Raw genomic sequence first — 24,581 nt, forward strand, 5'->3', positions numbered from 1 at the left:
TAAGGTAATATTTCAATTCAGTACTGTAGTTTTTCCAGCTTAAACTTAAAATACATACATTTCTAGATTTTAAGTCACGAAGTTTTGCTAATGTACAGTTCTAACAGCTGAGCAGGACATCAGAGCATCTCAGAAAGCCAGCTCTTGCTTCTTAAGCCCGTTGCTGTTTATCCGGCTCCCACGAGAGACAATTAAGCAGGGGGATTGTGGGGAGAATAGACACTATGTAAGGAAAAAAACAACAAAGGAATAAATCAATGCCAGCCATCTGGAAGCAGTTCCTTACCCGGCTTCCTTTTGGGGAAGAGTGCAAGAACAAAGCCCTCAATCCCTTTTCATGTTCTCTGCAGCTCTCCTCATGCTGCTACGTTTCAGTACCCAAATAAAGTCACTTGGCCATCCCCAGAGCTGTGAGGGTTGTCCAGCCACCTCCCGCTGACATCCATCCTCGCGGCACTGCGAGGCCACCAAGTTGGTTTGGTTGGTTTTTTTTTTTAATGGGTTTATAGATGAGTAACTGAGGGCAGTTTGGCGCTGAGCTGTGTTTTGCAGTGTTGTGGCTTACCGTGATTCTTGCAGGGCGTAACAACAAACTTTTTCTGTAATTTTTGTATGAGCCACTGCAGGGGCAAATTCTCGCCTTAGGCCTCAGCCCCACCGAGGGCTTGTTTATTCTAGGAAATAACTCTGTGTGATACTATGGGCTGTAGTAGTATTCTTAAATTTCCAGGTCTGTACCAACCCCTCAAAGCCCACCAGGAAACTTGTAAGCAGGCAGTGCTGATCCCAGACTGCTGCCTGGGCATGATTTTATTAAGAAATTCTTGCTAGTCATCCATGACATCAAGCTGGTATAATGATAATACGATAGTTTGACTAACCCCTTTTGGAGTTGCCCAAGATTAGGAATGCAGTTATTGTCACCACCCACCCCTAAGGGTTTAACACTGCCCTTGTTGATGCAAGCCGTGAAAAGAGATTTTGGTTTCTTCCTAAATCTTAAGAAGGTGGCAGGAGAGAAGGGGATGAAATTCCCAGCGGCCGTGTAGTGGGACCCAAAGTAAAAGCTACTTTCCTGACAAACCTTTTTGACTGTATATGAGCTTCGGGTGAAAATCCATGCATTGTTCCTGTGGTCGTCTGGAAAATGTGCACCTTCAGGGTTGGGTGGTGCAAGCACAGAGCCAGCCCGGGGAGGGGTGAACAAATCTCTTCCCCTCTCCCAGCACAGTTCTCGGTCTGCAAAATGGGGGGGTGGTTTTGACCTCTTAGGTAGTATTTTGAGACTGGTGGGAAATTCTAGATACGGCAGCACACACTTTGCTCAGCTAACGCGTGAAATCCATCTTCCTCATTTTAAGTACATACGCATATTTTAGTTTGAATTAGCAGTTTCAGTGTTTTGCAGCAGCTGCATGTGGAGACACAGGGCAGGTTGTTACTTTGCTCTTTTCCTCCAGCCATTCTATTTTTTTCTCTAGCGTAACTTTTCCACGTGCAGGGCAAAACACTGCGACTGCACATTTATAGCATGAAACCACAGCCCTCCTCTTTGCTGTCTCTTTTCCTCCTTTACTGGTCTCCTTCCCTGTTTAGGAAGGTGTCGAAGCTGGCTATAGTGCTTCGGTAAAACAGCAAATAACTCAACAGACACTGGGGTGTAGATAATTTGATAAAAATAACAATGTTTCAGGTCAGTAACCAGACTGCCTTTGCCAACTTTCAGCCAGAGGTGAATTTTTGCCACCAGGTTTAAGCTGATTTATACTGGTAACACCAAGAGGTAATTAACGCTGACACACACACACACACACACACACACACACACACACCCCCCCCATCCTGCTGGCAGCCGATCCTTGCCTGGGCATTGGCACTGGCTGCCTCTCCCAGTGCAAGAGCATGAGGGGCTTGCCAGCAGAACGGGGAGGTGGGTGATGCTCTGCCAGCTAAGGTATCTGCATAGGAGGTACCTTCACACCGACATTGGAAGGTTGGAAGACAGATCACGTGGGAATGTATGTAAGTGCTTGTGAGTTCGTGGGGATGTCAGCATTTGCTGTCCTGAGAAAGTATTTGTAGTATTTTTACTATTTAAAAAAGAAGTGCAAGGTCATCTCATGTAGACTGTGACTTGGGGCTAAAAAATTAAAGTTATTTAATTGATAGCCTTATAGCATGCATAGGAATATTCAACATATCGATGGTTTTTCCTGGAAAGCATAGGAAATGTTTTTAAAGCTGTTCTGTGTAATTATCAATTCTAAAACACATTGGAGGTGATCGGAAAACTTATTCCCAGAATAAAATACAGAGATTAGAAAATTTTGTGTTGAAGGGGAAAAATATGAACTAGACTTCCTCCGTGTCAGTGGTTCCTTTGCATCACTCTGGCCCATCTCACTCCACTTGGATACCCCAGGATGTACCACTTCCACATCCATCATCGCTGCTAGGTACGGTCCCACAGAGAAAGCCAGCGTATTTTGTTCCCAACCAGCTGGGTAAGGTTTTTATTACACCACATACTTTTTAAACACATATTTTACACTCCAAGAGGAAATTCAAGCCTCAGACTTTGCTATGACTAAATTTGAGGAGCTGAGAGGGCGAGTCAAACCAGATCTCTTTTTAATCCCCCCTGCAGATGAACAAGCTCCCCTTTGCCTTCCCTCATGGCAATTTTGCAAGCCTGGACGCAGGCCTGGGGGCACAGGCAGCCTGACTGACGGCTCCTGAGGCTGTCGTGCATACACACGTGCGGACGTTTCTACTTGTCTCCAAGGCCCAGAGTTTCTTCTGGGAGTGCAGGGAATGATGTGGTCCTTGAAATTAGCATCTGCCCGTGGAGGTGGGCAAATAAAAGGCCAACTACTTGTGCAGAGATGCTGAGATGTTGTTCAACATGTGCCTTCACTGGTGTCGACCGGACTTTTGCAGCAGAGTTAAAGGGATCAAGGTTTCATCTGCAGTGATAAAGTTAAAAAATGCAAAAAAGCCTTTCCCAGCTTAGGACCCTGTGTTTCTGAGTCTGTACCCGTAGTTGCTTTCATAACCTGTCTATGTCTTTGGTCCGGTTTCTTAAGCACTGGCTGCTGGTGTGTGTGTTTCTACTTGCAGGTTTGATTTAATGGCAGAAACTGAAATAATAAACCTGCTATTACCATAGTAAATCCAAACCAAACACATGATCAAGCAGTTGCTCCCTATCTTTGTAACTGGGAAGAATTTATTCCGTTAATAAATGTTAAGTTTGTTTCTATCAAGGCTCTTTCTTCAGACCAAGTCGGGATGCCCTTTGTTGTGCCATTGCTCTGTGTGCTACTTCAACGTCGGTATGTGGCTTTTTTTTTTTTTTTTTTTTAACGCTCTGAAAAGCAAGCAGGCCAGGTGCATCTGCCTCTTTTGTATTGGGTTACAACATTATTACAGGCTCTCCTCTAAACCAGGTCCCCCGTCACCCTTTCAGGGTGACCTCTGACCTTTTCCCTTTCTCCCCGCGCACCTCCTTCTCCAGCCTCGCACCGCGTAAACAGAGGCATTTCCCCGATAGTAACATGACTATCTGCGGGAGGATGGGTCCGAAACGAACGCCTTCGCAGCAAGGTCCGTGATCCCCTCCCGAAGCAGGCGTTCCCCTTCCCGGGAGGGCGGGAAGCGTTCCCGTCTTCCTTTTTTCAGCCGAAGCAAAGCCGCCGCTCCTTCTCCTCCGCGGGCCCGCGCCCCGCCGGGGGGCTCTCCTTTGTTCGGGGCCAAACTCCGGGGCGGAGCGGGGCCCCGCCGGACGGGGAGGGGCGGGGCGGGCCCAGCGGAGCGGGGCGGGCCCAGCGGAGCGCAGCGCCCCGTCCCGTCCCGCCCGCCGGCGGGAGGCGCGGAGGGGCTGGTCGGCGGGAGGGCTCCCCCCCCTCCTCCCCCGCCGCAGCGCGGCCGCCGCCGCCGGAGCCGCCCCCCGCCCCGAGGTTTCGCCGCTCGGCCCCTCCGCTTGGCGCGGCGCGGCGGGGGCACGCCGTCGGGGCGGGCGGCGGCATGTGGCGGGGGCTGCCGGTGCTGGCCCTGGCCGGGCTGCTGGTGCTGGGGCGGGCGCCGGCGGGGCGGGCGGCGGCCTGCGAGCCGGTGCGCATCCCGCTGTGCAAGCCGCTGCCCTGGAACATGACCAAGATGCCGAACCACCTGCACCACAGTACGCAGGCCAATGCCGTGCTGGCCATGGAGCAGTTCGAGGGGCTGCTGGGCACCAACTGCAGCCCCGACCTCCTCTTCTTCCTCTGCGCCATGTACGCGCCCATCTGCACCATCGACTTCCAGCACGAGCCCATCAAGCCCTGCAAGTCGGTCTGCGAGCGCGCCCGCGCCGGCTGCGAGCCCGTCCTCATCCGCTACCGCCACGCCTGGCCCGAGAGCCTAGCCTGCGACGAGCTGCCGCTCTACGACCGCGGCGTCTGCATCTCCCCCGAGGCCATCGTCACTGCCGAGGGCGCCGGTGAGTGCGCGGGGACCGGGGACAGGGGACGGGGCCGCTCTGCGCCCGCCCGCCCGGCCGGACAATGGGCGCCGGCCGGTGGGAAGGGGAGCCCGCCGCGCTGGAGCCCTGCCTTGTCTCGCTCTTTCGGCCCCCGCCGCTTTCTTTTCTTCTTTTCCCTCTGCCTTTAGCAGCCACGTCGCTGCTGGAAAAGTTTTGCTGTTCGGGAAGCGGGCGCGTGACAAATGACAGCCCCGCCGTCGTGCCGGGGGATGCTTTAGGAGCGTGGGAGCGACAACCCTCGTTTCACATAGGCGGGAAACGTTTCAACACCCCGCTTCGGTGCTTCATCAGCGGTGGTTGCCTGTTAGGAAGGCAGGGCCACCCAGGAGAGAGGAGCTCCCACTCGTCCCTAGGCTGCCAGGTCCTGCAGCACCTCTCTTTGCTCATCCCCAGCTGCTTGCTCTCCCCGAAGCGGTCCGCTCCCCTCCCATGCGGGGCCGTCATCCCCACCCGTGGCACAGCCAGCAGATTTTGGGGAAGGAGCTGTGCCCAAAGGAGCCCTGGGCAGGAGCTGGGGGGGCCGTGGTCTCCCCAGCCACTTCCTGTGCCAGTGCTGGCACACGTGCAGCTGAAGGGGAGAAAATAGCCTCGTCTCCGTGGTTGGCACCGTAGGCACGGTTACGGCACAGGTCCCCGGGCTGCTCGGGCGAGGAGCACAGCAGAGGTGCAGCCTTCCGCTGTGTTTCGTTCCCAGCATCCCCAAGCGAGCTGAAGGCCATCTCCAGCACTGAGGCAGCTCCAGCGCAGCTCTGAGGGTCTCTGACCCCCACCACGGTCTCCAAGGGGTTGTTGGAACCCCCTCAGCATTCTTGCTGCATCCCGTTTCACTGGCTGCACTCGCTGTGGTCCCACAGGGTGGCTGGCCCTGGGTGTCCGGCTGCCGTCCGGGCGGGGAGGCCGGAGCGTCTCTGTGCAGTTGGGTGAAGACTGCCGACCGCTTAGGCCACCGCGATGCTGCAGACCTGCTGTTGCTCAGGGACCCTGCTCTGTTAGGGGTGTGCTGCCATCATAGCTGCCTTTGGGCTGGAGGAGTTAACAGGGCACCGCTCACAACATGGTGAGCCGAGCACCGCAGAAATAGTAGATTGAAGGAGCTATTGAACAGGAAATTAAAGCAAGCTAGGGGGTGGTTATCACGAGTGAGCTTTGACCTTTATGAAATGACCACGGTTCCTGTCTTCACTGAGGAAACTATTTGCTGCTGGTGGAACCAGGCAACGTTTCCTTGCTGCAAAGTTCCAGTGTCGGTGGGTCTGCCAGACCGCTCCGTCACAGGAGTGGGAGAGCGGAGCTGGGGCAGGGGAGCAGCTAAGAGGGGTCAGAGACTGAGGCAGAGCAGCACCCATGTGCCCTGCGGGCTCATTGGGCTGCTGTCCGGCTCCTTCGGTGCCTGCAGCTGCAAGGGTTGTGGCATCTCACTGGTGGGCAGTGGCTCCAACCTCTCCATTCTCCCATAGCAGTGGCCTGTGAATGAAAGGGTTTGGTTGGGGTTTTTTTTGAGTTCTGTGCTCAGCACAGTATTTGCCTGAGCTTCTGTCCCATTACAAGTGCTTTATGTATCCCTCTGCCAGCAATGCCAAACACAGTAATTCCTGTTTTCCTCTCCTAATGAAATTTCACGCTTTGGTTTCCTGACTGTGCTCCCCAGCTCAGCCTTCCCAGGTAAGCTGCTCTTTCCCCTCCTCCCCATTTATTTGTAGGCCAGACTAACCCCACTCCTTCTCTGACTCCATCGAGTTACCCTCTCCGCCTCTTGAAATCTCAGCTCGGTGACCATACCCTGATAGCTCCAGTCATTACTACTATTTCTCTCTAACCCTTCTAATTACTCCCCTCTTGCCTTTTCGTCCTTCCTCCCCCCGCAGCAGTTGTCCCCAGCCCGTGAACCCAACCATCTATTTTTGCCTGCAGCTCCCTGGGTCTGCAGACCTGCTGGGATGGTTTGGGGAAGTACAGTTTTGAACACCAAGCGCCTTTCATGGCAGCATTGAGGTGCTTTCAAAACTGCCTTAAAAATGGCTCCAAACTGAGCAAGGCTTGGCAGGTCTGCAGTGATTTGAAAGCAATCGCATTCAAATCTGGAGGGAGGAAGTTTGGCTAGAATTGCCCCTGAGTTACCTATTTCTGAGGACCTCAGCAGTACAATAACCTCTTTGAGGGATTCCAGGGCCAGATCCATGAAAACTTTCTTTCAGTGAATGAGAACCTGATGACATTCTCATTTCTGGGCTGAAAATTTTGAACCAATGCATTATGCATCAGACTGAAAGAATCCTTCTTGAGGGAATAAAACTGCTCCTTTAGAAAGCAGAGTGAAGGATTCCTGTTCTAGGAAGAGGTAAGGTGAACATTTCCAAATTCAGTTCCCCAAATAAAGGATCGCAGCCAAGTAGAAGTCACAAATAACCAACCAACTGCCTAACAGGGACCATGCAGAATACCTGCTACTGTTTTATCTCCTAAGCACTCCCACCCCTCATGCTGTCTGTAAACTACATCTAATAGGGCAGGTAGAAATATAAATCCATTTTTTCATGGGCTTTTGTCACGGAAGAGGATTATTTTAGTCTTCAGAAGTGAAATTCTGATTTTTCTTTCATTTTTTTGCTGCCTGCAAAGTAACAGGATTCTACCGTTTCCTTTTGAGGTCTCTGCATTATTACTGGTAAAGGTTAATGCATTTGTCTAGTCCCTTCCAAAAAGCAGCAGCCCGAAGGATGACATGGTCAAATGTTTGTCTTTATCAGAACAGGAACAGGGTTTGGAAAGCCCGATTTCCATTCCTTTTCCAATATTAGACCATGCGTCTTACTTATGAGCACGCGGTTCAGCTGGGTGCAAGGGCTCTTCTGACCCTCAGGACGCACTTTCTTCGGGTGGAGTCGCCTGCAAGAGCCTGCAGCGGGTTAACACTGTGCTGGGTCAGTCATCGTCTGCTCTTCTGCAGCCAGGAAGAGCATGTACAGATGCTCGCAAAAATTCCCTGTCACCATTAAAGTAACTGGTCTTGACTCTCATTTCAGTGATGCCAAGTTGAAGATTGTTTGAAGTTCACTTGACTTTTTTCTTTGGCTGACATTGCAGTAAAAGATGAGAAATTCTTCTACGATCAGTTGTATTCCCCATGCCTAGTAGACTGTGGCTGTTGCAAAACGTGGAAGAACTGTGATTAGTAAAATCTGTGGCAAAACCCAGTAAGAAGTTCACTTTCAGTTATTGAGGCACCCGTCATGAATCCTCCACAAACATCTTCTAGGACCTCTTTCCATGTGCAGCCCGGGTGGCAAGGAAGATCTAGAGGCTTCCTCTTTGCAGGAACAAGGGAGATATTTGTGTCTTTCTTCTGATGTTATTAGGGCTGCTGACGTGCTGAAGGGGTGAAATAGCGACTGCTATGTCCGTGATGGAGAAGACTGGTAAGAACAGTAAAAGTGCTTTGTTTAGGGCTCAGTTAGAGGAAGAAACTCTGCAGACCCTCTGGGCTTGTGCTGGTCTCCAAAACCTGAGTATGAGCTGCTGTACCACACTGCTGATCTGGAGGTCTCAGGTTCCTCAAGTTACAGAGACCACCTTCAAACAAGCATCCTGTGGGGAACACATTGTCCTTGATTTTTCATTATCTTTGGGAAACACCTGCGTTCTTTTACACCCAGGCAGCAGAGGGATGCTCTGGGCATGGTGGGGGTGTTCTGGGGGCAGGTGCAACACTGAATATTTTGGCTTCGTGTGGAGGATCTGACAAGTCACAATCCAGGATGGTGGATGAAGAAGCCTCTTGACAATATGTTAATGTCCCAGATGTGAGGTTAGTGCATGCAAATACCTGATATATAGCTTTTACCTTGCATCCTTGTCCTTTGCGTTTTGGGGATGAAAGTGGTTATGCTTGCAGACATCAATATAAGCTGTCTTGCATATGTAGGAGGTCCCATTCACGTGCTTCATATATTTCAGTCTCCTTGTGCTGGGTACATATGTTGACTGCCTCATGTCTATCTGGTTATCTGCTTCCTTCATTTAGGTTCCTGTCAAATCTTTAGTCTGTGAGGCAGCAAGAACAGCAGATAGGTGAAAACTGTCTTGAATCTAAAATTTCAATAGCAAGACCTGTCTTTAATTTTACATGTAAGAAATGACCAGCCTGATCACAGTCATCGCTGGTGTTGGGATGCTGACTCAGAAAAGCACTTCGGCACGTGCGCTTGGCTGCTACTGTCTAGCAGAGTGTTTATGTTTCAAGTGACATGTTTATTCCTGTTTTGAAGAGGTAACTGGCAATAAAACCAGAGCAATATGATGGGTACCATGCGTATCGGAGGACAGATCCTTCGGTTGGATTTCTGTATCACTGTATCTTACTTAGATAGAAAAATAGCTTGAAGGCACGTTGGGCTGTTAATGAGACGTTGGGGGAAAAAGGAAGCATCATCACAAGGTATCAACCATGTGTAATTAATGTCCGAACCATTTGGGGTGATTATCATAAGACAGCTGAGGACAACTCTGAATCTCTTAAAAAAAGTACTATCTCTTAAACATTAAAGATGATTAAACGTTATTCAAGTGATGGAGACGCATTTTCTAAAATCTTACATGAACCCATGATTTCTCCATGTAGGCCAAGTCCTCCGTACCTGCCCATCTGCCTAGATGAATTCGTAGTAAACCAGTATGTGAATCTGGCATTGTATGCTTAAAAGAAAAGTGAAGGAGCTATTGCCATGCTTGTTTTTCATGTGTTACTTACTTCATTTCCAAAAGAGTGGTTTCCAAACTCCAGATCAAATTTGCTCTGACTCAGACTTCACATAGCTCTACTTATAGTAGCCAAAATGCACAGTGGTGTTAGGAAAGTGTTTCAGCCTGTACTGAGGATTAGCAGTCGTGCCCAGGTTGTCATTTTAAAGTTGAGATTTGGTTTAGGTGTTTGCTCTAAACTTGGAAGCAGACTTATTTCTCAGTTAAAGAACAAAATCATTACAAGCTTCAAGCCTTAAAGAAGACAGAAAAAGTTAATAAGAGTATTTAAACCTTATTAATGATGGTACCATTGATGGTGTTATATCACTTTGCTTTGTCTGCCTTTGTAGGCTGAGTCCCCTAGAATGGCTTTTACAGTCTAAGCATCAAGTCAAGACCTAGGCCATTATATGTCATCAAAACCCAGCAGGATTCATTATGTGGAATAATTCATTATGTGGAGCAGCCGTGTTGTCATGTTGCAGGCTGCTCTGTGACTTGGAGTCAAGTCATCTGTATCAAATTTTAACGAGGATCAGTTTTCCTATTACTTTGCTTTGCTGTGCATGTTTTTGCAATCAGATTAGCAAAGATCCTCTCTGTATTAAGACCTGAAGTAGATTTAGAAGTCTGAATTCATGCATATTTGAAGGTTTCTTAATCAATGGGGCTCACAGATGTCTCCATCTGAAGGAAGTGCCCAAGCAGCAACTACTCGCTGTGGTTTTGTTCTCTGGAGCAGCATGCCTGGAGTGACTTCAGTAGTAGCTGGGCCATGTTCTTTAATTGCAGTGACAATCAGGATCGTGTTACTTCTGGCTCTTTCTCTGCTTTTTTTTTATTTTTAATGTAAGCTATGATATGAGTAAGATGTTTACTCAAAACTAGGTTTTACCAACTTGTTTTCTGTTCCCAAACCTCTCATCCAAATCTGCGATCCAGGCATCGTTATTTTGTACACTTACTGCGCAAGCGGCTTTTATTCTGCTCTCCTTGTTAGTGGTTTGGGGTTTTTTTATATAGCATCCCTCTGAAAAGCGATTAATTAAAACGACTTATTGGAAAAATCAGTTTGGATTTTTTCCCCCTGTTCTTAAACAGAATTTAGTAAGAAGCCTTTGAATTGGAGCTCTGGATAATATTTCCTCTTTGGCAATCCTGCTAATCATAGCTGACAGATATTTCTTTCAAAAAGATTGTTTTGCATAGACAAAACTTGGCAGAGAGGTCGCCTCAGAAGAGAAGTGGAACAATAGGAAGTCAGTTGTTTATTTTTAAAAACAGCTTTTTTTTTTTTTTTCCTCTCCTGTCTCCATTATGGCTGGAGGTCTAAGCAGTGTGCATCTCCTGATGGAGAGAGGTCTCTGCCAGTCAGACTGCTGGGGTCAGGATTTCGTGGTTGCTGATGCCCAACTAAGATCTTGTGAGGGACTGGTGCTAGGGCTGGCCCAGACCCTTTTTCCCATTGCTTCCCTGGTAGATGAGAAAGGACCAAGGGGTATGAGCTTGACTGGGGGAAGGATCAGGTTGATGCAAAGCCTTTCCCCGAGATGTATTGTGCAGTGGTGGAGGTCTCCAGTCCCTCCGCGAGCCCACGCTCCTCTCCATCAGTAGAAACTGCTCATCCCTACTTAAGCATGAGTGCACCAGGAAAGATAAGCATCAAGGCAAGGTCAGTACGTGCCTGGCCCAAGCCCTCGCAGGTAGGGAAATGAATCATGAAGTGATGTATCGGTACCTGTTTACTCCTCCTTCGCTCATTGACAGGCACTGTGCTCTGACCACAATTGCAGAGCACAACACGCTGCACACCACAGCCTTCACACAGGCACAGAAGTGGGAGCCGTTTCCATTAATAGCTGCCCTGCACACGCCCGAATTAACTCTTGTTGCGCACCCAGCTGCTTTGTCAGATACCTGCAACCACTGGTTTGGGTTAGGACAAGTGACCTGGTAAACAAATGCAGAATTAGGAAACGGGTTGAGGTTGTGGTGTGTTGTAATTTGGTAAAAATAAAATAAGCTGTGTACTTAGGAGTGGAAAGGAACACCTGGTGGAAAGCAGTTTAGTTGTGTGTTTGTTTGGAGGACCAGGTTTATATTGGGCATTCTGAGTGTTTAGCAGCGCCCCCCTTGCATCAGTGTGAGTTTGAAGGAGAGTTCCTCAGCTGATACGCATGAGCATCGTACCCCCGAGTGGGACAGGGAAGGCTGGGAACCCCTGACTGGGCTCTGATTTATTTTTAGTTGTAATTCCAGAGTGAATTGGACTTGGTTCACTCAAACACCATGAAGCCATGACTGCTTGGATCAGCCCTTGGTTTAGGAAGGGAGAGTGCACTTCAGGGCTTCTTTTTCCTTCCCTGTTGCCTCCATGGATGTGAAGATGGTAAGCATTTAACCTGATATTTCCCTTGCCTCCTCCACTGATGAAAAGTTTTTCTGCCCCCAGTAACAGTTTTGTTGGCGTAGGGCACGTGCTTTGGAGGTGTGAAAGAGCCATCCCTTTGTTCATAACCAAAGTACTTATTTTGGTAGGAATTCTGGCTTGCTGGGCCACATGAAGCACCAGAAAGAGTTGCTTCATCCATGTGCAAAGCCTGGAAGGCAACCTGAGAAGTTGGCCAAGGCGACCGAACGAGAGGGGCAGTGAATCTGGAGAGCTTTCTCTGCAGGGGTCTTGAATGCCCAGAGAGTGGTGAAACATCTCAGGCCAGTCTTAGGCGCATGGAGAGGTAGAGCCACCTCTTTGTGGTTCGTGGCTGGGAAGTTTTGCAGACTTCTGTCTGCAGTGGGAGCAGATGGGAGGATTATCGGACTGTAGACCCAAGTGCTGTCTATGCTTTTATCATGTCAGAAGGAATTGCAGATGTAAAGCTACCACATGGCTAAATGAACAAGACAACAGAGGATTGGCCCAGGAGAGGAAGAATGAGAAGAAACATGGTCATCCTTTTACTTACCATTTGCAAGAGGAAAACCATTTTAATTCCTCTTTCATCATGTCCTGGAATACAAGAAAACACTTGATACAACATAAAATGCATTTAGATTTGATGAAGGCCTCTTTTTTTTACCTTGCGCTATTGGTAGAGGTCACCATCACTAATTACCACCTGATAATAACAGCTTTTTAAAAATTTGAGAATAGCTCAGGTGAATGATTGAAATAAAGCATGTAAGTAAGAATTAGTGTGTATAATTTGACTTGTTACAAGGCAGCATGGAGAAGCTTACAGCTGCTGTGGAAGTACCTGATAACCAAAGACCAAGCTGGCTCCATGAAAATGCTGGGGTTTGTTCTGTAAACTAAGATCCTGCAGTAGTTTGGAACTTTCTTTGGAAGAAAATTGGTATGATTTTTTATTAGCAACAGGATATTGGATATAAAAGAGCATCTATTCAGTCCTTCTATGCTATTTTCTATACCCTTTGCTCTTTATGTTGGTAAGAATAATTATTCCTGAAGTTTCAATTTTTTGAAGCTAACTATTATGTTAGTGAGGCAATTAGTTGTTTTTCAGATTTACTCTTGCCCTGACTGTCATTTAGCCATATCCCCATTTATGTAAAGAAAGTTTCACATTGCTATGAGTAGTATAAATATGCATTAAGGTGGTTTGTTTGTTGGTTTTTTTTAAGAAGGATGGCCAAATTAGAAGATTAACTAAGTAATATTAGATTTCTTGTAAACAGGTATTTTAAATATGTATTTACAGAATTTGTGATTAAGTAATGGCCCCAGTCCTTAAAATTTATTCCACACATCTAAACCCCTTACCTATACTGAGTATCATCAGTGTCCTGGGCTGTCTTACAGCCAAATCCTTACAGCTCAAGCTGCAAGAGAGGAGCTTTTGTTACATGGTCATGTCTTCATTTGTTCTATATTATAAAAGCAGTGGCATTGCATACATGATAATGTAAGGGTATAAGAAAGGTGATGTTTGTATGATACCAGTTTTCAGAATTGGAAGTACTGGCGTAAATGTAAAGGCCTTTTTCTTTGAAAGCTCATTTGTTTTTCCATTTTATGTGTTATTCTAATAAAGTATACTGCCTCGCTCTCAGATCTTGTTTCTCTTGCATTTATTTTTTCCTTAACTTGCACAACGTTATATGCATTAGCATACTTGTTTTTCCATGATTAAGTATATGTATAAATCCATTAAATTGTGTGATTTAATAAGCAACAGGTTTGAAATGATGCATTTTACTAATGTGGGACACGTTCCACTTAGGAATGTGTCTAAAGCAGTTCTTTGGGCATAGTGCCTTTTTTTCCTTCTGTTCCTTATCTGTCCTTCAAACTAATCAGTGTGTTTTTAAACTGAGCGGAAGGGGAAGGTCTGAAACATTTGTTTTGGCATTTGCTTCAACGATATGATTGTGGTTGGTTGGTTTGATTTCCTCAGTAACCAAAAAAACAAACCAAAAATAATTTCTCTTTCATCATCTAATTAAATGCAAACAGTATGTGTACTTTTTGTAGATGCTCTAAGTTCATGCCGTAAATTTCCATCCTCATCCTAAACCTGCCAGTCTGTGCAGCAGTAGAAATGGGATATTTAATCTGCTTCAGATTTAACATGATGTGCCAGATTTGGGTGAAGTTCAGATAAGAAATTGCGTCAACTTTAACAAGCTGGCCTGTAGAACATTACGATCTATTTATTAATAAAGCTATTAAGTTTTAAAATACTAAATATTAGAGAAAGAGCAAACATTGTAATGTGGGTGTATTGAAACAATCCAATATTAAAAATACTAACATTTCTTTATGTATTTTATGAATCCATGCCAGATTTCCCTATGGATTCTAATAACGGCAACTGTAGAGGCGCTGGCATCGGTAAGCACACTTTTATAAAACTGTGTAATAAGTTATAGTCTTTCAAATCCTTTTAATATTTGATTAAGTAAGAGGGGTACTAAGTGATGCTTAAATACTGTGTCTTGTCCAGGAATCTTGTAGATTGTGCTTTTACGTCCCGTAGACAGGTGGGATTTGGGCCTGGTCAGCCTGTGGACCTCTCAGCATAGAACTCAATTAACTCTAGGCAGCCTTTTAGCGCTCGTCTCTTCTGCTCTTGTCAGGGCAAAATTTCCATCAAGTCAACATTGAAAGTTTTGTCTTGAACAGTGAGAATGATCATTAAATGGATTTTAATTGGGCAAAACCAACAATGATAATGGTTCGTTCTGACTTTAAAGTTTGCAAATTAAGTTTGGCACTCATTGTATATAATGGCAGAACTCCCATTAACCTGAGGAGGTTGATGCTGAGACCTTCTGAGACTGGGTTTATTCCAGTAGGTCCCCTGTTGCTGTTTATTTTTGTTTTGTTTTTGCTGGAACTGACTAAAACCCCCTGAGTGTTACCACTAGTCATAGGCAATGGAGAGAAGCAAAGCCCAGGCTGATAGCTAATAGATTATAGAAATGTGAATTTTTTGCTCAAACAAGCCAATGACTGTAGGTTTCCTTGAATTTTATTACAATTCCTTCAGAAGTTTTCCTCTTAGGCCTTTGTCAAGAAGATGACACATGGAAACCTAGCATTGGCCATTGTGTCTTTCCTTCTCCAGAGGTGTTGATAAACTGTAGTGTGCACTGATGCTCAGTTTGTTAATACAAACACCTAAGTATGGTTGTGGAACATAAATTTAGATATCTGCATAAAAGTGGATAACTTCAGCATTAATGTCTGTGACCAAATTGTAAAAAGGTATTAATAATGCTCAGCTTATAATACAGTTTTAAAATGTGATCAGTAGGTCCCAATGTGAAAGTAGCTATGTGGGTGCAAAATATTATTTAAATCGCAATGTACATCCTTTAGAAAGCCAGCTACAATTAGAAAAACCTGATAAAAGTAAGCCCTTTAACAAGCTTCACTTTAAATTGCCTTGAGCACAGGACTGTGTCTGAAAGACTTCCTAAAGATTTTTTTATTACTAATGTCAGTATCTTCTTAGTTTTAAGCCATTTTCAATTGTGTAGCTCTTTGAGTATGAAAGTAAAGCTGGATACCTTCAATTGCACCTTATATCAAAAATATTAAATATATCTTTACCACTGCCTGACCTTAGGGATGTAGGCGGCATGTAATACCAGTAAGTGACCCTGCAGTGGAAAAGAGTAAGACTCAGTTATACTGTTGCTGTCATGATGCTTTTTGACTAGTAAAAGCAAAACCAGACCTAAAAAAATCCAATCCAAAAAACAGGGTGAAGATGCACAGAAAAATTGCTGATGAAAAGGCAGGGTAATACTTTATCACTGCCTTTTGCTGTACAAACGCAATTTCTGGTGCAATGCACTATACCTGTTTCAACTGTCAAACACAGTTTAACCACCTAAAAGGCTGTGTTTCATAATTACTTTATTTATATGTTCACTAAAGTAAATTTGTAATTTTGACATTGTAAATAGAATTTTTTTTTTTGTGAGTAGCAATCTGATGTGTTTTAAAAAATCCTGGACTCAGCGCTGTGGTTTCTGGAGCATATTGCATGTGTTGCTGTGTACAGCTGCAGTGAGCAGAACTCATGGGTTACCCCTGTTCGAGACACCTTTTATTCCCAGTAGTGTCCGCTGGCAAAAACTTCCCTCTGAGTCTGCACAGGTTTTTTTGCGGGGAAGCTTTTTTACCTCTCTTGGCAGTAAACTACATTGTTGCCTGCTTCATCAGATGCTTTTCAAGTCACTTTGAAATTTTTCCAGAGGTTTTATTTATCCTTAATTTATCAGGGAAGCATTTGCCAGGTTTGAGTGCATGTCCCGATCCATGTTACAGCCAAGTTTTAGACGGTGCAGGAACATATATTTAAGATGTCACGTTTCTTTGTAGCCATCCATGGGCAAAACACTTTTCCCATGTAGTCCGTTTGTTTTGGCATTTACAGGGAGAAGTTTTCAAAGGTATAGATTTTGAGCTTCTGTGAGTCCTATATTGATTTGTATTAAAAAAAGAATGTTTAATGGCAAAGTTAGCTGAGCTCTCAGTCAAAACTGGTGTGAGCCACTGCTGCCTGTCTCAGTGCTTGGAATATAACGTTGTTGTCGTCCCAGAGCTCTTCTGGTAATTCTGGCAGCTGTGGAGGAGACAGACTGTCATGTAAGATGGGACTTCCCCTCAGCACCAAGAGATGCAGTATGTTTTTGTAAGCACCTTTTGCAGGTGTTCCCACTCTTTGGGGAAAGCTCAGCTTTGCCAGGAGCATGCATCAATCAAATATGTGTTCTCTAATAACTCAGGTTGTGCTTCCTTTGAGAGTCACTGTAATAGGAATCGGGAGGGAGGAATTGGTTCTAGCTCTACGACTGACTTTATAACTGACCTTGGCAAGTGACTCTGTTAGTTTCTGTATCTCTAAATAGTAATTAGGAATAACGCAGCGTTTTGTAAAGTTCTTTGAAATGTAAACTTGAAAAGCACTAGGGTGACTAGGAGGTATCCTTCATTAAGAACATGGGCAGGTCTATAATTTGTTTCTGGAACAAGACTAATAAAATATATTCCTCAAATTAATAAAATATTCCAATACCATCTTAAAATTGAGGGAAATGTGAGGCTATGTATTCTTGTCTTGTAATTTAGACTATTTTCTTTTACTTGTGCCACAGAGCAAAGTACTGTACAGCAGGAGAGCGTTGAAGTGTACGACTTGGTGGACTTGAACGCTGAGATGCCTGCGCGAGTGTGGGTCATAGGAGCATATCTTTTACGGCCTGTTTCGAGGCAGCTTATAAAATGGGCCGTAGTTTGGCCTAAAATATGCATGAGCTCCCACAGGCAGAATGGAAGCCAAAAATCACTTCCCTTCTCTGCCTTCATTATTTTAACACAGTCTCATACAAAAGCTGAAGTCTGTAGGCCTCTATATATAGATTCCTGAGGATGCGTTTGAAATTCAAGGAAACAATATACTCTTCTTTTAAAATGTTCTCCTCTTTCCTGTATTTTTTTTGTATTTTCAACTACAAAAATGATTTCAATAGAAAATAAGTAATGATTTGGAAAGTTCATAACCATATGATTCCATCTTTCTTTTTTAATATGCAGAAATCTTATATGGCAAATAAAGTTCTTTTTTCAGGCTCTTCATGTTGGATTAACTAAATCACTAGCTTATATGCATTGGTATTTTAGAATGATGGTGTATAGAAATAGGCTGCATTAAGTGTACTTCCACTTAAATGCTAAGTCAAATGTCAAAATAGATGACTATGTGTATGTAATACTGGGACCTGCTGTTTGAAACGACTTCACCAAACTCCACTTAGACACTAGCTTGAAATAAGTAAATATTTGCATTAGAACAACCAGCCATGAATTATTGGTGGTGTTAGTGAACGCATGGCTCTGGAGCTTCAGCATTAGCGCTCCCCAGGCACTAACAAAAATGTTTTTACCTCCGTTATTTTTCCCAGCTGTCTGGAAGCTGCACCACTGGAAATGCTGCTCTGACAGCGCTCATGAGTATTGTCTTTTGAAGGCTATCCTTACCGCCAGAAGGTCTAATAATTTCCCTATTTTAATTAAACCTGAGGTTCTGGGTCATAATAAAATTTACACAAAAATTGAGGAAGAGTCCAGAGCAGGATCAAAGGTAACACCAAACACCTGCAGTAGTCAAATGAAGCCCTTCAGCCTTTTAAACCTCTTGCCAGATGCTGCTGAAGAGACATGGTTGAGGTTTCATTTTGTCAGGACTGTCCCAGAAGTGTTTGGAGCAGGGACCCACGTGCCACTTGGTCCTGCCACCCTCCGACATGCTTCATCTGTTGACTGTACTTCCTAGATATCTTCAGGTGTAAAGGGGCCATGCCACTGTAAGAAATCTTACAGTGCAGCTCCAAAGATGAACTGTACGTTGATAATTAGCCACAAAAATCATATTCCTTATGGTGAATGCCTGCTAGCCAGAATATCCCAATTTGCTAAACCAAGCTGAGATATGTAGTCTCCAATCAAATGTTAAACCATGCCCTGTCATAGTATTTTCCTTCTGTGTCTATATCACAATCTGTATGATCAAAGGTGCAGAAAGGAGAGCATTCAGTAAGTGTAGTAGAGAAGAGAGAATGGCATTGTAAGGGTCTGGAATTGCAGCACCTGCGAGCACAGAAGAGACCAAGGTTGAAATTTGAATTGGCTTAAAATGGAAGATTATGTCACTTCAGATTCCAAGTCCTTGTGTCCTTGTTGTTGTGGGGTTAGTTGGTTGTAGTTGTTTGGTTGTGTTTTTTAAATTTTAGCTTGTCAAGTTTTCTCTTAGAAACCTTCGAGGTCTGAGGGACAGTTTCACAACATCTTCCAGCAGAACAGACCAGAAATGCCCCGTGGTTTTTAATATTTCACGTGCCTGTAATAAACAAGTCAATTCAGTGAAATTTTTGTTATGTGTCAGCTTGGGGTTTCAGAGAGATTGTCACTGAACATATGCTCTTTTCTTTCTGAACAAAACTTTCTCTTTTTATAGAGCGCTGCAAATGCAAGCCTATAAAAGCTACCCAGAAGACCTATCTACGCAACAATTACAACTACGGTAAGAACAGCTGCATGGCCAGCTCCCAACATTTTTAAGGCTACAGTAACGGAAAAATGTTCATTAAAAAAGCCTATGGTCCCAATTACTGATGGTTAATCCAGTGGTGCTTGTTAGGGAAGGAAGATGTGGCCTGAAACATTTCCAAATTAGAAGGACGGAGGGGATGAGCTTAATATGTTAGTAAAAGAGTGTCTGTTGATGTGGAGTGTTATTTCAATGTCAGCGCAGGCATTTGGGGTTCATGCACTTTTTTAGTGTGAAAAGTGATGTGACAAAAATGATGTGGGCTGCTATGCTTGAGCTGCCTCTTTGATTTCCAGCTCTGTTATGTTCTGCTTTTGCAGGAAGGGATGTTTTTACTAACTTTCATGCCTACAAACTCACCGTGGAATCTAACAAGCCTACTAGGTTCTTTCTTTCTCAAGTATTGAAGCCAGCAATGAGCATCTTGCCAGCTGTGTTGTGCTGTCAGTAACACCTGTAAAAGTGCACAATGTCCATATTATGTCTTCTCTCGTCCAGATTGTCTGGGTCTTCAGGCATATCACAGGTCCAGGCTGCTACTTTTCTTCATACTGTTTGTTTTAAGCAAATTAGGGTGATGAAGCCAGTGAATACATATCGCAGGAACTCAACGATTGGGCCCATCCTTTTTCCCATTAATCATGAGAATAGCCTTCGGCTCAGTGAACTTAAAGACCTCATTTAAGTGGTAGTGATTGTGTAATATTCATTAAGATTATGCATTTATACAACTGTTGTCAGATCAGCTTCTTTCAAAAATAGATCCTATTAAAAGCTAAAAAATTATAATTGTATTCAGTCAAACATCATTGTTATTTTTTAGGTGACTAGTTGGTTTTATGTTGTTTTGGTGGATTTGTTTGGAAAATAATTACAGAGTGTCTATTCTCCAGAGGGTACCTGCACATGGTAAAGAGTTGCTGAGCATGCTACTGCCGATCTTTTTGAGCTTTTGGAATTAAAGACATTTCAATATACATTTGAAATAACTCCAAAGTAAAGCAAGATTTTGTTTTGAAATCTTAAAAGGTTTTAGGAAAATGGATCACTTGTGCATTTAATATACACAATTTACCCTAAGTTATTAATTGTTGGCAGCTGTATTTAATGCGGCTGCAATACATGCTGGTTGATGGACTTTATGGGCAATGCATGTGAAGAGAGGAGATGTGTAAGTCCATGGTTTTCTTCCTTCCATACTGACTTTTTCACGTAGGTTAGAAGAAATTGGGAATCTGGGAAATCTGCTATTTATAATGGAAAGGGACTCTTATTTGCAGGCTGTGAAAGATGTGGTATTCTCTAGAGCATGACCTCTGGACTGCTTTTCATTTGCATATGGTATCAGTTCACTGGTCACCATGAGAGAAATGAAAAGCGTTGCCTTTGAAAGGCAACTTTTCCTCCCATGCAACTTAAGGCAAAAAGAAAGGGTGAGGGAGGAAACAATTAGATGGGTCACGAGGTCAAGATCAGGAGTGTTTAGAATTCATAAAGAGCAGAGCAGATTGCTGCTGGGTCACTGGAGAGAGAATAAAAAAAGTAAGGGCCTGTCATCCGGCAGAAGTAGTGGTAGGAGAAGTTTTAACAGACATTCACGTTTCATGAAAGGTTGAGAGTGACAAATTAAGTTTGGTCATATGTACTGCAGGTAGTCAAAGAGGGAGCAGTTACAGCTCGAAGGAGAAGGAGAGCATACAAGAAATTAATTAAATATATTTAAAGTGGAAAGGGCGAAGAAGAAGGGATGCTAAAGTTAAAGCCCAGCTTAAACAGGACATAAATCCAACTGGTACATAACTCTTGCTGGTGACCCCACCATTATGAGATCTGCTGAGCTACTTGGACCCTCTTGGTGGAGGATGAAGTAATGAAGTGGAGAGATGGGGGCAGGGGCATTGCTGGAGTTCAGCTAAGCTTTTGATAATGAATGGTGCAAAAGACTAATCCCAGAGGTCACCAGGAACGGCTTGGGGGTGACCCGCATTATCTGCTGCTGCTAACTATGTTCTTTGTGACTTTTTCCCAGTCATTCGGGCTAAAGTGAAGGAGGTGAAGACTAAATGTCACGATGTCACTGTGGTAGTGGAAGTAAAGGAGATCCTAAAATCTTCCCTGGTGAACATCCCAAAGGACACTGTAAACCTTCACACAAACTCCGGCTGCCTGTGCCCATCACTCAGCGCCAGTGAAGAATACATCATTATGGGCTACGAAGACGAGGAGCGGTCCAGGTGACTCTTCCTGCATTGTCCTTGGAGCATATTTGTTGTTGTTTGTTCCCCTGCCCGTAAAGCTGAACTTCAGAGCCACTGGGAAAGGAAAACTTGGTGTGACTCTCTGTACACCTCCTTAATGGTATTCGGAGGGGGGACAAGACTCTCTGTAGGCACAGAGATCTTAGTCTTGCATGCATTGGGTTGTATAGCTTGTGCATGCCTGTCAGTGGAGTAACTGGTTGTCTCTGTTGTGTAGGTTGCTCTTGGTGGAAGGCTCCATAGCTGAGAAATGGAAGGATCGTCTTGGTAAAAAAGTAAAGGTAAGAAGATACCTCACCAAAAGTCAAATGCTGCAGATACCATGAAACATCTACCTAATCTTTTCAAAATAAGGGAAGAAAATACATATGCTGACCCCTGTTATTTAACATCAAGTATCTAAAATTAACTTGGTGTGTTATTTGCTGTATTACTTAGAAATGCATGCTTTATAAACTAAAGGGATACATCGAATTGCCCCAAAGTACACCAGTGTAGCAGCAATCAAACACTCCATCTCAAAAAAGCAAACAGTAGGAGTATTTTAAGTCTGTAGGCAAACTGCGCTTTCTATAACACGCACCTACTTATTGGGACTGTGATAGTAATTAAAAAAAAAAAAAAAAAAGAGGGCTTTACAGATGTTTTCCAGACTAAGTCAGAATTATACTTTGCAGATTTAATATTCTTTAAATACAGTTCTCTTACCAAAATGTGTGGATTAGCAACTATTTTAAATTTACCTTCCTGGCTTAAGTGAAGGACGTACATGATAAGGAAGTCACGTCATAGCAAATTGGAAGCAATGAGCTCAAATGCAAGTAAGATATGAAAATATATTCTAATGTTTTCTAATTTAAATGTATTCTAGTGCCTTCCAAGTTCTTTTTATGTTTTGATGTGCCACAAAGTATCAGTGATTTGAACGTTGTTAGGAATATCATAGAATATTCTTACTTTGACACAATTTCTCAGCCATTGACTTGACATAATGGTTATGCCTGTGCAAACTAGTCTCCTTTTCCACTCAACTCTTTCTTCAACAGCCTTAGTGGTAACTGGCAGGAAAATACTGTTCTGATTGCAAATGCAAGTTTTTCTGTGCGTATTTGTCACATGCACAGAGATTACACAAGTGAAAAGATATGGGGATCTTATTCCAAGTTGTTGTTTGATTTGGCAGAACCTTATGAAATCCCGTGCCGCAGAGTAAATACCACGTTACCACCATGGGCTGGCTTCTGCTGAGTTCCAGTTCTTGGATGGCAGTGTCATTTGTTGGAGTTTTTTGGGCGAACGTCTGACTTATTTTCTCATTTACTTCCTTGCGGCCCAAGACCTGCTGCCTCTGCCCTCGTGCCCAGCCTGGGCCTGCTGAGGACCATGCCACATCGCTACCTCCTTCTCATCATAATCTCCTCTTCCAAAAGTGTCATCAGTTGTAGCAACTGTATTTATTACATCTTTTTGTGCTGCAGTTGCTATTACCTGAAAAGTAAAAATAAATAATAATAATTTTAAAAAATTAATAAAAATCACTTACTGTTTTTCATCCTGCTTCTACCAAAGGCTGCACAAATAGCTTCATTTAAATTCTGTTGTTTAGAAGGTGAGACTCATGCTGAAGCCATTATGCCTTGTATGAGCCCCTTCATTCACAGAGGCTACAAGAAAGCCAGAAAATGGTTTCTCTATTTAAAGTGACTTTTACCAATAACCCAACATTCCACCATTCGAACCCGACAGAGGCTAATGCAGTGGAAACAGCGATAGCTTTTTTTTTTTTTCTGCTGCTGTTTGTAAACACATACGGTTGTTTCACATATGACATGTCTTCTTCTGTAATCTCTTTTGTAATTCCTTTGCCTTTCAATACGCAGCGCTGGGATCAGAAACTCTGCCACCTTGGGAAGGGGAAGGGAGAGCCCGCACACAGCAACTCGGCTCCGAAACCTGGCAAACCCAGCAGTGCCCGACCAGCACGTAGTTAGATGTGGGACACCATACATTGACATGCAGTGGACTATCCACCAAGACTTCATTGTTGGAGCAGCAAAGGAGAAATTGCACTATTGCACGTTATATTCTATTGTTTACTACAAAATAATGTTTTAGCTTATATTAGTTTTTATTCTCCCTCTTGTTTTCTGCATTTTCTTTTCAGATGTGTGCAAGCTCTGGAAATACGTATTTTATTTTTTTTCTGTTACTAAGAACTGTAGAAAACTGCCCTTATGAGATGGGGAAAAATAAGGACCTGTTGAATTTACCATTTTATCTCCTCAGTCTTCTTAGGGAGAAAATTCTGATGCAAGCAGGAATGAGATCTGGCAAAGACTGTCGCTTGAAGTGATGACTCAGATTGGCTTCCCTCTTTCACTCTTTCCTGGTCGCTGTTTGCTCCAGCTTACTGTGTTGGGGGGGGAGGATGTTATCTGGTTTTAAATGCATAATTTTTTATTCTGAAATATAATTCTGAAATATATAAAGAAATGATGTTAAGAGAACTGTTTTAATCAGTAGACTTTTCTTAAGTTTTCTTATAAATAAACCACTTGTGTAAGCCAAAGTCTAACTTAAAATATTTCCTGCAACAAACACAGTGTGCATGTGCAGAGGAGACCTGGGTTTTCCAGTGCTCTGGACCTTGCAGGAAAGGTAGTATAGTTCTGTTACCACAGAACATAATTTATAATATACTTCTCTTATAATGGCAGGGTTTTTTTCCCCTTTTCTTTCTTTCTCTGCTGAGTTGTAGCAGTAGACTGACTTACCAGGCCTGCTTCTCAGTACAGGTCTGCACTTTATCCTTTTGATTTTGTGGTGTTATTCTTAAATCTGTGCCTACATAAATAAGCGTTCAATGCTCAGTAAAATATGTCCAATAAAAGAATTGTAGTTACCAGCACAGACCTTATCTGACTTTTGAACCAATGTCATGGTTTTTTTATATTACTGTTGAAAATACAAAAAGCAAAAAAAAAACCCCTCATTTTTGTGCTTTTGTAGAATTTTTTACAGGTAGTTCCCACATGTTTGAATTATCTTCTGTTTTCCTATTCTCCCATGCTCAAAAGAAATTTAAATGGGCTAAATAAAAGAACAGTCCTCTTTGCTGTAGTCTGCAGAGGGGAGCCCACTCTACTTGAGATGCAAATGGCTGCTGCGTGTCGGTATGTCCTAAGTGCATTAGGGCTGCCTTTCATTAAGAAAACAATGTTGAATTGTTAGGTAGTTTGAAAATACGATGAAAATAAGTAAACACAGGAATATTGGGGAATATTTTTAATAATGCTCTTTTAAGATTTCAGTTAATCACCAGAGGTCTGAGGGCAAGTTTTCCATTGGGCTACGGAAATTGGATATTGGATATGAAGCAAGTTTGAAATATAAAACTGCTTCCTGCAACACTCAACACATGCAACTTAGAATTAGCATTTATGGTGCAAAGATGGGGTTTTTTTAGCTTCCTCAAGTTGT

At 43.7% G+C, this 24,581-nt stretch overlaps 1 protein-coding gene across 2 annotated transcripts; it reads left to right on the forward strand.

The window, feature by feature from the left end:
• The first annotated feature begins 3,857 nt into the window (after window positions 1-3,857).
• Window positions 3,858-24,011, forward strand: FRZB (frizzled related protein). 2 transcript variants are annotated; one of them, XM_069781947.1, is made up of 6 exons: window positions 3,862-4,480; window positions 14,067-14,114; window positions 18,751-18,816; window positions 20,873-21,077; window positions 21,319-21,382; window positions 22,982-24,011. In XM_069781947.1, exons 1-6 carry the CDS (start codon window positions 4,027-4,029, stop codon window positions 23,090-23,092), a joined length of 948 nt encoding a protein of 315 aa, XP_069638048.1. In that variant the 5' UTR covers window positions 3,862-4,026; the 3' UTR covers window positions 23,093-24,011. The 2 variants fall into 2 exon arrangements, with proteins under 2 accessions (XP_069638049.1, XP_069638048.1); XM_069781948.1 differs by lacking the exon at window positions 14,067-14,114 and having other exon boundaries at window positions 3,858-4,480.
• Window positions 24,012-24,581: the final 570 nt, after the last annotated feature.

This window comes from Haliaeetus albicilla, chromosome 4, assembly GCF_947461875.1.
Source record: "Haliaeetus albicilla chromosome 4, bHalAlb1.1, whole genome shotgun sequence".
Classification (NCBI taxonomy): Eukaryota; Metazoa; Chordata; class Aves; order Accipitriformes; family Accipitridae; genus Haliaeetus; species Haliaeetus albicilla.

What these genes read in the sequence shown, in the direction of transcription:
- FRZB (XM_069781947.1), top strand. Translation starts at nt 4,027, where the DNA reads ATGTGGCGGGGGCTGCCGGTGCTGGCCCTGGCCGGGCTGCTGGTGCTG. An exon ending in CTGTAGAGGCGCTGGCATCG is followed by an intron (nt 14,115 to 18,750) that starts GTAAGCACACTT and finishes CTCTTTTTATAG; the next exon opens with AGCGCTGCAAATGCAAGCCT. An exon ending in ACGCAACAATTACAACTACG is followed by an intron (nt 18,817 to 20,872) that starts GTAAGAACAGCT and finishes ACTTTTTCCCAG; the next exon opens with TCATTCGGGCTAAAGTGAAG.